The 12675-nt window shown below is 36.9% G+C and overlaps 1 protein-coding gene across 1 annotated transcript in view; it reads right to left on the minus strand.

The window, feature by feature from the left end:
• TMTC4 (transmembrane O-mannosyltransferase targeting cadherins 4) overlaps positions 1-12675 on the minus strand; it is a gene marked incomplete at its 3' end in the record, with an annotated part of 50368 nt that overhangs the window by 973 nt on the left and 36720 nt on the right. The window contains exons 11-15 of the mRNA XM_079540275.1: positions 7473-7552; positions 7195-7302; positions 6914-7055; positions 6106-6220; positions 5501-5613 (exon numbers count right to left, since the gene is read on the minus strand). Coding sequence (XP_079396401.1) covers positions 5501-5613; positions 6106-6220; positions 6914-7055; positions 7195-7302; positions 7473-7552 — 558 coding nt within the window. The remainder of the gene's footprint in view (positions 1-5500; positions 5614-6105; positions 6221-6913; positions 7056-7194; positions 7303-7472; positions 7553-12675) is intronic.

The following is a 12675-nucleotide window of genomic DNA, read 5'->3' on the forward strand; positions in this document are numbered from 1 at the left end:
ATTTTAACTGGGAGCTATTTATCATTAGTGAAGTCTGTAAAAGTGGTTTAATTACATCACTTGCTAAAGTTTCAGTTAAGGCAAGCATAATATAGTACAGTATCTGAGAAAACTGCTTTTAGACATCTTCCCCTTTAACACAATTTTTTACCATTTAAAATGCAAGCATTCCAGTAAAACTCTTTCAAACAGATGTTTCAAGATGGTTCTTAATGAAGAATAACTGAGTGTCTGTCATTTAAAAATCAAACCAAGTGAAGCATTCTTCACATTTCTTGCAAGCTATTTTTTCCATATACCAAGATGCAGTATGTGAGCTCTCAGAACTGTTGATGTCTGAGTACTTCTTAGAAAAGCTGAACTCTCACCAAATATTCAGAGGTGCAACTTTTGCTACATTAATTTCACAATTCAACATTTTTGCTTTACCATACTAACTGCTGATATAGACACAGAACATATTTCCTGAAGAAGTTTAGAAAGACACCCCTCAATCCGTATTTACCCACATGCAAGTTTAGATATTTTCAGAAGACGCAATTTCACATAGATTCTGTGCTATGCTCTTTTAGGGAAAGTTGCTCATTTATTTTCAGTGCAAAACATCTAGAGACAAAATTTCCTCCATGTAGTAGTCTTCTGCCTTAAGGCACAAACTTGCCTAAGGTATGTGCAAGTTTTGGCATTGCTTTTCCCAGGCATAAGCAGATGCTCTAGCATCCTCATATGCTGACTATTAAAGTGCCAAGATATATTGGCCTCTGAGACTCACAATGTTTTAATACTTTGTTAATGATTTGGGTGATAATGATAATGCATTATCAGAAACTTTTCAGAAGCAGCACCTAATTGAAGGAAGTGGTCAGTACACTGGGAGGGAAGGCTATCACTCAGATCTGGACTGAATGGAGAAATAGAATGGCAGGAATCATACGATCTCTGCAGTTGGTTTGGTCCCTGTGGCCCAACCCCTGTTCCACCAGCACCACTCAGAGCAGGGTCCCCAAGTCCCCAGGCAGATGGCTTTTGGAGATCTCCAAGGAGGAGACTGCACTGCCTCTGTGGGCAACCTGTGCCAGTTCTCTTGTCACCCATACAGCATGCAAGCACTGCCTAGTGCTCAGAGGGACCTCCAGCTTATGATCCTTGCATGTTCTTCTGGCACTGGGCACCACTAAAAAGAGCGTGGCTCCATCCTCTGTGCACCCTCCCTTTGAGTATTTATAGATACTGATGAGATCTCCTCTGAGTCCCCTCTCCTCTGGGTTGAGCAGTTCCATCTCTTAGTCTTTCCTTAAATTAGAGATGCTCCAGTCCCTTAATCACCTTCATGGACTTTTGTCAAACTCTCTCCACTATGTTCACGTCCCCCTTGTATTGGTTAGTCCAGAACTCGGCACAGTACTCAGGTGTGGCCTCCCAGTATTGAACAGTGGGAAAGGATCACCTCCCTTGACTTGCTAGCAATACTTTGCCTAATGCAACTCAGGACATTCTCAGCCTTCTTTGCCACAAGGACACTCTGCTTGCTCCATGCTCAACTCGGTGTCCACCAGGATCCCCCTGTCCTTTTCTGCAGAACTTCTTTCTAGCTGGGTGGCCCACAGCATGTACTGGTGCTTGAATTTGTTCCTCCCAGGTGCAGGACTCAGTATCTCCTCTGGCTCCCTCCACCGTTCAGAAGAGAAGATGAATGGGAGACCTTATTGCTATCCACAACTACCTGGGCAGAGAACGCACAAGAAATGGAGCCAGACTATTCTCACAACAGGACAAGAGACAAAGAAAATTAATGTGAAATTTCATTTAGATAAAAGGAAACACCTTTTCTGTTTGTATGTTTGTTTTTTAACCACGAAGGTGGTCAAGCACTGGAAGGTGTTGCCTGGAGAGGTTTTAAAGATATTCAAGACTCAACTGGCCACTGTCCCTGGTTTGGTCAGGGATTGGACTGGATGACTCTAGATGTCCCTTCCATTCAAAATTGTTAATCACAGAATCACAGAATGTCCTGGGTGAAAAGGACAAAAACGATTATCTAGTTTCAACCCAACCTGCTATGGTGCAGGGTTGTGCAAACCATTAGACCAGGCTGCCCAGAGCCACATCCATCCAGCCTGACCTGACTTCTAATGTCTGCAGGGATGGGGCACCCACAACATCCCTGGGCAACCTGTTCTAGTGCGTCACCACCCTCTGTGTGAAAAAATTGTCCTATGATTCTAACTGAGTCACCTGAGAAATATCCCAATGCTCAAACCTTTGGCAGATCCTGTGGTGTTGCAAGATAATCTTTTTACATATAGCCACACAAACCTATACGTCAACAACAGAATGGCCCTTCAAAGCGTGTAGTAGTCAGAAATCCTACAGCTTGTGGTTTTTTCCACTGCAAATTCTAGTATTTCAGTTAAGTAATTAAGTAAATCTGTGCTTTCTTCATCAAGCAGAGTAACAACACTCTGAAAGATATGCTGTCCAGTTAATTCACTTTTATGGCTAAATGTTGTCATCTACACAAAGGAGAAGTAGATAAGGCTTACTGTTTTCACTGCTGAAATAAGATAGGGCAATATGTGCAATGTGTTCCAAGAAAATACACTGAAATACACGATCAGAGCTAACTCTCATTACCATACATCTTCAACCACACACTGAAAACATTTTCATCGCCACTGCTTTACTCAGCAGTTAGTAGAAGCATACTGTCTCATTAAAGACTATTGGAGGTGAATCACTTTCATATTATTGCAGATGTATAGAGTAAATATACATTCCAGTACATCCGGTGATACTTCAAATTACTCTGTCTTGCCAAATCTTTAAATTAAGCGTTGTCAGGAAACTTGCACGCTGCATATAGTGAAGGCTTCGGGAAACCACACTGCATTCCATCTGCTGCCAAGCCCACAGTACAGAGCTGTAGTCTGGCTTCATTTCAAATATAAGAAAAAAATGCTGAATGTTTCTAATTTGTTGTACTACTTACAGAAAAAAATGTGGATGTATACATAACAAAAACACGGCATATATATTTTCAAAGAACTAAAAGATAGCTTAATTCTTTGTCCATTGCAACAAGAACAAGTATTTAAGTGAGAAGTCTATACTGGTATAACAGATGTTAATTAAAAACAAACAAACAAACAAAAACCAACAACAAAACACAACAACTCCACAACAGGTAATCTTTTATGCGCTTTTGTTTCTGGAATAATAAATCATTCATGAATAGATACAAACAAATCTTAAAGGGTTGGAGGACTTTTTGGGGGTTGCTTGGGAAATTCATCTCCTGCTGAAAATCAAAATGCACTTAAAACCAAAGGAAAACATCCAAATTATTTGAAGGGAATCTCTGAAAACATAATAAAATCTTTTTGACTCAGTGCCTTTTAAAATAACTACCCAAAAGCAACCAACCAACCATAAATAAAACGTCAAAAGAACAAAACCCACCCCAAAACAAATCTTATTTTATGGCAACAGAGCCAGTGTAGCATCAACTTTTACACAGAAACATAAAAAGCAAATAAATGAAATGCCTGAGGTTATACAACAAAACAGATGCAGCCAGGCAGCCCTCTGCCAGTTACCTCCATCACCTTGACAGCTTCTATCCCACGTCTTCCTCACTCCTCCCAACTCAATAAATATCCTTAAAGAACCGTCCTTTTCTCTCTGTTTTTACATGTTGAGGGGGCGGGCAAGAAATCAATTTCCCATACTTTTTTTAATCAACATTTTTTCTCCCACTTAAAAAACAAACAAACATGCTCTATCTCCTTTTTCCAGGCCATGCAAAATACAGCTGCTGCTGTTCATTATCTCCTTTTCTAACTAAGTCCACTTTCCAATTCCCTTAATTTGCTCTTCCTGTTATAACCAATCAACCTCAAGTTAGGCTTTATCATTTGCTCTACACAAACCTACTGCTCCCTAATGAAATATTAAAACTCTCACTGGCTCTCTGATTTCTTTCCTAGGCTCTTTTGCTTTATTCAGGATTCTGGCTTGAGAGCTTTATTTTCCTCTACAACTATTCCCACGTTGCCCAATGCATTCCCCTGCAGCATAATGACCTCTCAGAACTGGACAGCATTACCTCCTTTTTAATTTTCTAAGGCAAACTTCTTTCTTCTACACCCAAAGAATGTTTCCTAGCAAGTTTTCCACATATTTTTTTCTGCTTACTTCATTATAAACATTTTTTATTCTGTCAGGCTGCATATTACCCTTGTTAAATAACTGTACAATCCTGTTCTTTCACACTCATGATTCATCTAAGTAATACTAGCAATTAACTCCTCCATACCGTTACTCCTTATACATTCTGGGTGTTAATTTGTATTCTTCAAGAACATAGTTAAAGTAACCTGAGAACATATTTTATGACAGCTTCGAGGTAGAAAGAGAGGAATAATAGAATATACAAAAAATGAAACAGCCAGTCTAGAGCAACAGTCATGTGATGTATAACAGCACCATCAACACAAACAAAAGTGTTGGGCTGTCACAGGCCTTGGCTTCACATGTGGACAAGTCATCACTCTACAGCTGACTACGACTGTGGAATTCAGACACAGTAATTGGTGAAAAAAAATAAAAAATAAAAAATTCTAAGAAGTTTAACATCATAAAATCTTTCTTCTCTTACGCCGAGGCTGTTCCTTCTGCACTATTAACATTACAATGTATCAAAAAGCCATCAAAACCCCCAAAACTCATGGTTCAGCAAATGACATCTTTTTTTTCCTCAGGACTACCAAAATCTTGTTATTGCTTACATACATTAGTGCCTACAGAGTCCATTAAAGCAAATGAATATATTAGCTATATGTGATGTAGTCTTCGGATGCTCATACACTTTCTTTAGGAAAATAGTTCTGTCCCCAGCTGCATTACATTCACTACTCGTAAATATGAGTAGTTAATTTTGAAGTACCACTGCTTAGCTGGCCAATTGTATCCAAGAAAAAGTGTATGAATTTCTCATAATATTCTGGGATTATCCAGGTATCCTATCTTCAATCCAGGATTAGAGAATCTGTAGTATCTTCATTTTAGAAGACTTTCATTTTAGTTTCTGAGGTAAAGAGGTTAGAATTCATATCAAGTAATGGTAAATATTGCTTTCCTTTACATACAAAGAGCACAAGGGCAAGTATATCACATCTAATTTTAGACCCTGTACCAAAGCCTTTAGGCAGAAGGTTTTTCTCCATAGACAGAAAAGGAATATAAATGCCCTCTAGTGTGCTTAAGAGCACATTTCTCATCACTGACCAGTTATGCAGGTTAGGGCAACAAAGTTCCAAACACCGGCATCAAAAATAAGGTCGGATGAATTTAGGCCAGAATCACATCATAATTCTGACAGAAATGGGTGTTGAATCCTGATTATTTAAGCCCACAGTCCACAATGACCTCCTTAGTTTCTACAGAAACAGAAAAGAAAAACCACAACAAAAACGAAACAGAGAAAGATCTAGTTACCTACCTTATATTTTTGTGATTTCCCCAGTACATTTGCCAGAGAAAACATAAGGGAATGATCATTAGGTATTAACTCCAGGGCCTCTCTTCCAACTGCCTCTGCTTGAGCTAGATTGCCTGGGAGCCCACACAGTGGAAAAAGAGAAAGCATCTTTTAGCACAGCCTTACTAGCTACTTTTCATGCTGTAAGCACACGTATTTTGTGAATAGCTGATTACATGCATTTTTAAAGAAAACCAGGTATCTCAGACACAACAAAAAGAAATGCAAAGTCCTATAGAAGGAAATAACAGAAAACCTCCATTTTGTTTTGAACAAATGACACCTTAAAAAGGACAAAAACACAGGTCCCAAACTTCTGAAGTTTGGTCTATAATACACACATGCCTGCACACTGATGGCATTTCAAACAAGGATCAGAAATTCAGTTTATGGGCTGGATTTTAAATTATGCTCTATAACCAGTGAGTTAGATGGTATTCTAATATTTATGAAGAGTAGCTTGATAGCTGCAGAAGGAGTAGAACTCCTTTTGGGTAAATACAGATCAAGCTCTGAGTTTAGCAAGACACTGAATTATTCATTAAAATATTCAAATGGACATATACCTGTGTTATCAAGCAATATAATCATATTGTTCCAAGCCAAACTATGCTCTGGTTTCAGAACTGTAGCATTCCTCCAAGCATTCAATGCATCTATATGGCGATTCAAATCCGCATACTAAAAAGAAAGAAAACTCCAGTAATTTCACCCTGATTTACTTTCCTATTATGGACTAAAGGTACTAAACAGTTATTAGCCCTTCTCATATCATTCTAGTAGAGCTTGCTCTTATAAACAAAAATAAGAAACATAAAAAGAGCACTAGAGTAGTATAGAAGACAGACTGGTATATATTAACATCACAGTTCCATGCTGCTCTTTCTCTGATAGCCAGGCTTGCCCTCAATTATGTTTGTACCACTAGGAAAGGGATGAAAACCAGCATGTAGTTTAGAACTCCATACAAGAGAATAAGTAAACATTTACTATAAATATTTCCAGGAATCTAAGCTTTTTTATTTTTTGTGTGGTTCCACTGCCTAACAATCTGTTGAAATACAAAACAAACTGCATCTATGTAAAACAGTCTAATACTGAGAAATTATTAAAATTATCTCTTAAGAAAAAGAGATCGCAATCTACATATTTGTTTAGACATCTCTATAAGGAAAAGTAGCATTACCAAATCTGACATGGAATTATAGGAAAAGCACTGAAAATAGGAAATCACTCTGAAGTACACAACAAATAAACTAGAATAACTATAAGCATTTAAAAATAGTGCAGAATTATATGCACATGCAAACCATGCTAATACTGATCATTTATTCAAACCACTCTAATAGTGAGCGTGTATTCAAAAATACTTACCAACCGCCCTAAATTGTAGTAACAATCTGGGTACTTTTTTCTGTGTTTAATTGCTGTCCAGTAGCTTTGCTCTGCCTCTTCAAACCTCCTTAAGCTGTTCTGTACTATTCCCAGATTCATCCATGCAGCAGCAAAATCAGGTCTGCGTAAATTGGAAAAAAGAAAAAAAGAAACAAAAAAGAGGGAGTGATGATAATTGAGTGTCTAGAACAGAAGACCCCATTGTATGCCATTTCTGCTTAGCCAGTGAAAAACACTGGTTAGCATTGTTCTAAACATACTGTATTTGTACAGCTAAGGACAGCAACTCTTCTGCTTCTTGGAGTTCATTTCTTTCCTTCAGAATATTTCCAAGGTTGTTCATGGCATGTACGTATTTAGGGTTCAGCCTAAAATTTAAAATTGAAGAGATTATTATTATGTATGAGACATATTTCCGTATGCAAATTGTTAGCCCTTCATCTCTGCAGAGCATGAAAATGAATACCAAAGCATTTTCTCCTGGTTAAACATTAAAGCAATCTCAGGATAGTTCAATAAAACAGCAAATTTTTAATACCTTACAGCTTCTCTGTAGTATTTGATTGCAGCACTTTGATTTCCTTTGTCAGCCAGGTTTTTGCCAACGTTGTAGTGTACCTGAAAACACAGATGAACATTTTAGCAGATGCTGTAGTCACATATTTTATGGATTTGTGTTGCTAAAAGTTATTAATAGGTACAAATAAATACAGATCCAAATAGATACAGTCAGTACTTATGTCGATAACTGCTGATTTTTTGTGGTAGGTGGATTCTCCAGGTTGGACAATATATGGAATGAAAGCTGTAAAAAACCAAAATCTTAGGAATAAATAAATCGGCTTACCTGGTCTAGCTAGTTAAGAAAGATTATTCACTTCCTGATCTTGTAAATAACCTCATCACACTGTCCATAAGACTCTCGACATGGAGACCTCTTACCCTCCATTTCTATTATTTGTCAGATGAATAATTCTGACTCATTCAAATCCACCACAGTAGAAGATAAACTACAACACTAAGCGTTGATTAAACTTTGCTTTTACCTCACTGTAAGCCAAGAGAAATTTGATATAAACTGAATAACAACCATTTCTCACCACTCAAAAGACCCAACTATTTTTGTTTCACTTTAACAACGCATACCAAACAGCATTTCTGAAACAAAAAAACAAACAAACAAACCTTGACAGCATGTTGGAGACCCTTCCTGTTATATGCAGTTGAAAATAAGGGAAAGGTCTAGAGTTTTGGGATAACTACAGAGCAAATCCCTATGATTTGGATTTATGATAAGGATTCGATAGGAATTTCAGGATATTCATTTCAAATCCTATTTTAAGTCTACTGCCAGAAAACTACATTACGTGGTCAAGGGAATACTCAAGTTTAGAAATAAAAGTATTGTGAACACTAACTGCTGAAAATAGACTTCTCTGCAACTCGATCAGAATTCATGCTTTAAATTACCTTACTATTTGAAATCAAAATGTATATACCACATCTAAAACAAAGTTATACAATATCATTATTTTCACACCACAAAAATCTTATTTAAATCTCTTTAAAGAACACTATGCAGAAATTATTTTGATTGAAATACATAATGATAGTATGCAATAAATTTAGGTAGCTCTAATTCACCCTAAACATTCAGAAAAGGATTTTTGTCTCATGTGTCCAAAGTTTAAATTCCCACTGTGTTTGGCACAACACCTGGGTCCCACTGATCCAGCACACACAGTTATGTTTGAACTCAATTGTTACAGCATTTTGTTGTCGAATACCATTTCTACATGACTGCAACTATACAGTACCATGCCACCAACAAATCAAGTTAAAATCATATTTCATGCTTTCTAAAATAAGTGAAAAAATGTAGTTTCATTGGTTTTAAAGATAGTAAAAAATGCTGTGAGGCTTACTAAGCATTCACAGAAGCAGCTCCTCAGGCTGTAAGATATAAAACAGCACACAGATTCAGCAACTCATAAAAGCAGTTCTAGCACGGCTTCCAAGGAAAAAAAAATAAAATATTCAGACATTTCCTTCATACATTCAGAAAAAATATGACAAGGTCTACTCCTAACAAGCAACAGGATGGGACGTTTATATCAAGGCACAGACATTTATAAAAGTCAATTCACTGTGATAAAAAAAAAAATAGCATAGCTTTCAAAGGGTCATTAAAGTAAAATAATACACCCTAAAGATGTTGCCCAGGAGTGAGTGTTATTTGCATCTCTTCAAGAAATTTTTCAGCACATTATAACAGCATTCTTAGGAAACTGGATGGCTTTGATTATACATGCAATGAAGTTTACAGATTCAAAATCTATTCAGAGATATTTAGGTAATTAAACTTTGCTGCACTTCCAGATAAAAGATAACTTTTAGCAAAACAGAAAGAAATAAAGGAAGCCAACTAAGGCTATGCTAACCAGATTCAGTTTCTTTCTCTAAAGTTTTACAAATGTCTTTTTCTTCACGCTGCTCATTTTGAAGACATCATAAGCATTACTGCAAGAAGGAATTTGATTAAAGACGGAAGACAGAGCATATGAGAAAAAAAACAACAACTGTGTACACCACCCACTCAGTCTTAGAAACATATGTTTCAGTTGTCTTGTGTTAGGAGTCAGTCAGCATTTCACTTTCAGACTCTATTTTTGCCTCAGTTTCTTACAGTGTAGAACTCCCTGTAGTCCATTTCTATCTAAAAGAGCAGCGAAAAGCATATTCTTCTCATGTAAATAGGATTATTTAGCTTGCAGAAAGCCAAAAGATATCAATTCTTTCAAGTCAGAATGTCAAACGAAACATTAAGTGCACGTTTTGTGAACTGAATTAGAATGTTCTATTACAGTATTAAAACAGATAACAAAGCTATTTAAATAAACTACTGCTTATTAAAACAATCTGTTTTTTTTTTTTTTTTTTTTTTTTCTCTCCATGATTTCTTCTATCCTCAGATAGTGTTTCTGTGTAAAAGGAACAATGTTTCGACAGTTTTCCAGAATATTAAGAGTTCCTTGTTGTACATGTTTCCCAGTTCCCTTCAGGAGAAATTGTAACCTTAGCTCCTCTCTATATGGTGACAAAGAAGAAAGTAAGAGAAGAAAAACTACAGTAAGCAAACCAAAGGAAACCCTCAGACCACCATAAACTTCCAACAACAAAACAGCTTCAAAGCAAATTTGCAGGCGATAAACATGCAATGAAATCTTTATCTTAAGAACAGAATCAGGAATTGTTTCTAAGCATACAGAACCATTGGAAGGGTGCAGGTTATTCTAGTTATACGGTCACGTCTCTCACTTCCCTGGGAATTAGAGATGTCAAGGTCAGCCTTTTGCCCTACTCACCTCAACCAGGTTTACAAACAACCTGTATGCCCTCTGCTAAGCACAGAGCTGTAGTTCTCTCTGATCTCTCCTACAATTCCTATCTATACAACACAGGGACAGACACTTCCCACATACCCACAAGTGGCAGGTCAGTACGATGCTTTAAATTTAATCTCCAGAGACATGGTTCACTGGCTTTAACAGATACCACCCATGCCAACCTGGGAGAGGATTTTCCTTTCCTGATGAAACATTTAAGAACAGACATACCATTTCATTACTAAACGAGCACTAAAGATAGACATTAACTGAAAATGACATATTACATTATGCCCACTTGCTCCTTTATCAAACTTAAACAGGTAATTACATTACAGTAATAGCTCTAAAATGAACATTTCTCAGAGATGCATAACAACATGGCATTCTCTGCAGCAAAGACCATTAAGAAAGAGTGATATACTAAAAATGCCCCATGAGAAAAGTGACGTGATTTCAACAGACAGCCATGTTTGAAGTTAACATAAGCGTGGCATCATGGCCTAGCACCATGCTCTGTGTTTGTCAGCCCTTAATACCTCAATGGGTCTAAGATGTCATTATAAGAAAATAAAAGCACTGTGTATTATTGTTAGACACACATGATGCTTGAACTCTTACTTACACTTACTCAAGTGTTCAAATGTGCATACACATTAAAATGAGATAGAAAAAAAGAAAAAAAAGAACCCATTTTCCCTGTACAAAATCATCATTAATATCAAACTAATTTCTTGTTCCATCCCCGCCCTATTTCCTGCCTCAAACCAGTATAGGAAGAAATTGAAATGCAGTATCATCTAGGAAATACATGTAGTGCTCAGCTGGAGCACTGATTATCGACTATTTTATTCTCTCTTCCTCACTGCTTATAATCACCTTTTCAACAAACATGAACATTTGCTGAAAAGGATGGAAGCAGCTCACAGATGTCAAAATTTGTACAGAAACACACAGATGCTTCTGTTCAATGCTAGCTTTTCTTCCATCAAACACTCTTCTCTTTCCTCTGCTACAGAAATTATGTCTTCTAAATAAAACAATGCTTTCTTTCTTTTTTTTTGATCTCTTTGTTTGTGCAGCTAGTATCTTCTAAGGGTTCTTCTGCATTACTATACTCATATACAAAGCACATATACTCATATACTCATATCATGACATCTAAGACGTTATCCATGCAACAAAACACCAGTTAACCTCTAAAAATATAACTGACAGCATTTAAGGTATCCTTTTCAAAAGATAAACCCCTTTTAACATCCAACATAGAATTCTCAATATCTAAAGGAAGTTCTCTCTAGATCTGCTTCATAAAACCTTAAAAGGCCATCAATTGTGATGCAAAGAAGTTTTAGAAGGCTTTTTAAGAAAAATAGAGAAAATAGCCTTAAAAAAATCTGTTGTTCATTTTCACTATGAGAATAGATTGTCTTTGACAAACTTGTCCCCGTGATAAAAACAGTTTGCATGAAGCATCAGGAACAAAGCTACAGAATTACAGAATTGTAGGGGCTGGAAGGGACCTCTGGAGATCACCGAGTCCAACCCCTCCTCCTAAAGCAGGCCCCCTACAGCAGGCTGCACAGGTTGGTGTCCAGGCAGGTCTTGAATATCTCCAGAGGAGACTCCACAACTTCCCTGCACAGCCTGTTCCAGTGCTCTGTCACCCTCACTGTGAAGAAGTTCCTTCGTATATTGGTACAGAACTTCCTATGCTCACCACCCTTAGTATCTCAAGGCAGACTAGTTAGCAGCGCATTCTGTTCAGAATGCCATAACTCCCTTGCTAAGTATTACAGAAATGTTGTTACTTAAGTGAATTAAAAAACAACAACAACAACAAAAACCCAACAAGTTTATTAAAGTACACGCTGCAAAGGGAAAAAAAAACCAAACCTAGTACTAAATAGAATGTACAGACTATGTACAGACTGTTAACAATTTACAATCATTTAAGTTATTTCAAAATCTACAGAAAAAAAAATGGTCAGTCACTGTGGCTGCTATTTTCCATATATTTCATTACATTATTGCATCTTTATTTATATAATCAATTAAAAGTAGTCATCAAAAATAGGCACTGTCTGTGAATTCTTAAAAACTGTCACAGCTTTCCAGAAAACAAGAAAAAGCAACTTGGCATTTTGAATAGTAACTTATTGCAGAAAACACCAGTGAGATGAGCATCTTCAGGACAGGAATATTCTTTAAAATTGAAAGAGAACAGCATATAACAACATCAGAGAGTGAGAAGCAATACAATGATGTCTAGAGATAGTGAATGGCACTAGGACAAGGGCAAAATCTCACAACCTTATGTATACACAACTGAGGTAGTTCTGAGACCTTTCAGTG

Source organism: Tetrao urogallus (assembly GCF_951394365.1).
Source record: "Tetrao urogallus genome assembly, chromosome: 1".
Taxonomy (NCBI): Eukaryota; Metazoa; Chordata; class Aves; order Galliformes; family Phasianidae; genus Tetrao; species Tetrao urogallus.